The following is a 3,474-nucleotide window of genomic DNA, read 5'->3' as shown; positions in this document are numbered from 1 at the left end:
TGCCTAGCTGAAGAGCTTGGAGGACCTCAACACATGGTTGTGGCAAGAGGCCCATGATGTGCGTGCACACTAATTGGTGATGCAAGCATGGAGGCATGATTAGTTGTTTGTCAGCATCCATCTTCTCAACCATATGTTGTGCAACCCTTCCCTCCGATAGCCTAGACAATTGTTTGTGCCCAATATGCCATTGTTTGTTTGATAACTCAACTAGCTATTATGCTCTTCCTTGCAGCCACAAATTTCATATTTATTGTCTATTAAATTACTTGCCGATTGCATCTATTTGTCCACTTTGTAAAGCCCAAATATCAATGGCATTGTACATGGTGTTGAGCTGTATCCATAGGACCATGTCTTTCACCTCTTTACAATGTATACATTCTCTATGATGGAAATATATGACTTTGTTTTAAGTTATATGTTCTTTCAAGTTTATATGGTTGCAATTATGAATGGATAAAGTAATAAGTAATTGAAATTCATAGAATAAAATAGGTTGCAATTAAACTTTATTGAACTTACATGTCCATTCCATCTGAATTGGCAAACTAGCAATCCTAAAACAATATGTAGGTTTCAATATTTTAAATAAATCCTTCCATTTGGTTATCCATAATAGATGTATTTTTCCTTAGGTAGTTTATGATGGATTGTATGCTCAGGGGAGTCACTATGTATAAACTCTCTATATCAGAGTGGTTCTATAAGCCCACAAAACCTCTGGTATATGCACATCCCACTTTGTTTTCATGGTGTCTACTAGCTTAGACAAGGGCCCACAAAGCAAACCATTAGTTTTTTCCATAAGACCATTGCATTGGGGATAATATGGACTTGATATGACATGCTTTATTTTCAATTTGTGCACCAAAGATTCAGTCAAGTCATTCGTAAAAGACCTCCCTCTCTGTAAGGATTTCCAAAGGGCAACCAAAATGGGCACATATAAACTCGAGAAATGATGCCACCGTTGTTGCTTTGTTGTTGATAGTAGCTTTTGCTTCTGCCCATCTAGTTGCATAATTAGTTGCAACTAATATATAATACTTCCCTTGTGAAGAATGAGAAAGGGGGCCAACAAAATCCAAAACCCACCTCTCAAATGGACCATATGCTGGAATGGGATTCGAGGGCCCAGGAACCAATTGCTTGCGTCCATATGCTTGGCATACCTCACAACTTTGGCACCACTCATGGACATCTTTGTTGAGTCGGGGCCAATAATACCCTGTGTTAAGGATCTTTCAAGTAGTGCTAGCTGAAGCAAAGTGACCCGAACCTTCACAACACAGCTCCATAATCCTTTTATATTCTTCCTTGTATAGAACATCCCCAAGGATTGTATTAGGATAAACCTTCCTTGGGAGCCTCTGATTTTGTTGAGGGGTCAATCCATGAGGAAAATGTCCTTCATCCAAGTAATATTGAACATCTTGGAGCTCTGGCCAACCTGTATCTATCAATGCAAGAGTAACTTCAGTGAAAGAAGCCATAGCTTTAGTAGCCATCTCATCAGCTTGATGATTATTTTTTCTTTGAATATGCACAAACTTGCAAAACTGAAAAGCTTCCATTAACTCCATCGCTCTTTTATAAAGATCTTGTAGATTAGGACTCCGTGCCTTATAAACATATTTCATTTGCCTAATGACCAGTTGAGATTCTCCTTTAACCTCTACCTCTTTCACTCCTTCCTTTAGGCAATCTTCTAATCCATAGATCAATGCATTGTACTCAGCTACATTATCTGATATTACTTCAGGAAATTGCCTACCCTTGGCCCATACCTCTTTTCCTTCTGGATCAAATAGAATTATCCCCCCAGCCCCACATTTCCTAGAAGGGCTAAGGGCTCCATCAAAATGCAGCTTGAAAGTTGTTGGTGGGGTCTCCAACTCTTCATCTAAGTCTTCCGTTGCCTTTGTTACTTCTTCTTCCTCCTTACCTGTAAGCAAATCTGCTAAAGAAGCTCTAGTGGTGCTTTCTGTAATAAAATTGAAAGAGAACTCTTGAAGCTCACAAATCCACTTAGCAAACTTTCCAGCAATATTGGGTTTGCGAACTAAAAATTGTAAAGCAGGTTGAGACATAAGGAAGAAAAAAGGGCGAGGCAGCAAGTATGACCTAAACTTCTTCACTGCAAAGACCAAAGATAAACCTTTTTTCTCCATTTCACCGTACCTCTACTCAGCCTCCGTGAGTTGTTGACTTGCATAATGCACTAGTTGCATGAGTCCTTGCTCACCCTTCTGAAGTAGTATAGCTCCCACTGAATGAGTTGACAGACTTGGATTCACATAGAAATCATCCTCCCACATAGGAGGCTGATAATTGGCCTTTGGCTCATGCATTCCTTAAGCAAACAAAATGCCTCATCTTGCTCTGGTCCCCATTGGAAAGATGCATTTTTCTTTGTCAACAAATTTATAGGATACACCTTTTTAGAAAACATATCAACAAAGCGCTGGTAATACTTTGTTTTACCCAAAATGCCCCTCACCTGTCTGACATTACTAGGTGGTGGAAGGGCAATGATTGCTTGTACCTTCTCAAGATCCATCTCTATACCTTCCAATTAGATAACATGTCCTAATAGAGCCACCTTCTTCTTGGCCAAATGGCATTTTGCAGGATTAAGGCAACCTTTTGCATCATCAATACTTTTCAATGCAATCCTCAACTTTTCCAAGTGATCCACATGACTTGAATAAATGCAAAAATAATCCAGAAACACTCTTATGAACTTTCCCAAGTAGGGTGCAAATACTTGGCTCACGAAACGTTGCAAAGTTGCTGGTGCATTAGTTAAACCAAATGGCATCACCCTATATGCATACACCCCCCATGGTGTAACAAATGAAGTCTTCCTTTGATCTTCCTCACAAATCCAAATTTGGAAGTATCGAAGTACCCATCACATACTGAATATATTTCATGGCCTGCAACTTGATCCAATATCTCATCCTGAAATGCTAGAGGAAAATAATCCCTCTTTGTGCATGCATTCAGAGGGCGAAAGTCCACACAACCACGCCATTTCTTTCCTTTCTTGGGAGTAAGCACCACTGGAGAAACCCACTCTGAATTCTCAACTGAAAAAATAAACCCAGCTTGGAGCAAGTTAGTTACCTCCTTCCTGAGAACTTCTACTTGTACCACTCCCAACCATCTAAGCTGTTGCACCACTACCTTGCTTTGAGGTTTCCAGTCAATTTTTTGCTTCACTAAGGTAACTTAGCGCACCTGTGAGTAACTATTTGCAAACAAATTAGGAAACCCATCAAGCATCTCTAGGTATTCATCTCTTTCAGTACCTGTTATAGTCTCATCAAGAAGAGTATCATTTTGTTGGTAAAGACTAATGCGACCCACCACTTCCTCATAGATGGTTGAAGATGATTCTCCTTTTGAAGCTCCATTTCCTTGATTGTCCCCCCAATCAACACCAAGGCAAAGACCAAACACCACTCC

The 3,474-nt window shown here is 39.8% G+C and overlaps 1 protein-coding gene across 1 annotated transcript; it reads right to left on the bottom strand.

Moving 5' to 3' along the window:
• Positions 1-1,247: 1,247 nt before the first annotated feature.
• LOC147883337 (uncharacterized) lies at positions 1,248-2,174 on the bottom strand. Its single transcript, XM_087399474.1, has one exon. The coding sequence runs from the start codon at positions 2,172-2,174 to the stop codon at positions 1,248-1,250; it is 927 nt and encodes a 308-aa protein (XP_087255600.1).
• Between the last annotated feature and the right edge of the window lie 1,300 nt (positions 2,175-3,474).

Source organism: Dipteris shenzhenensis, chromosome 28 (genome assembly GCF_047967505.1).
Source record: "Dipteris shenzhenensis isolate YYH24624 ecotype China chromosome 28, Dip_SZ_1.0, whole genome shotgun sequence".
In the NCBI taxonomy this organism is placed as follows: Eukaryota; Viridiplantae; Streptophyta; class Polypodiopsida; order Gleicheniales; family Dipteridaceae; genus Dipteris; species Dipteris shenzhenensis.
Note: the sequence above shows the minus strand (reverse complement) of the source record. Positions and strands in the feature narration are given on the sequence as shown.

Coding starts and splice junctions, on each gene's coding strand:
- LOC147883337 (XM_087399474.1), bottom strand. CDS start 2,174: ATGGAGAAAAAAGGTTTATCTTTGGTCTTTGCAGTGAAGAAGTTTAGG.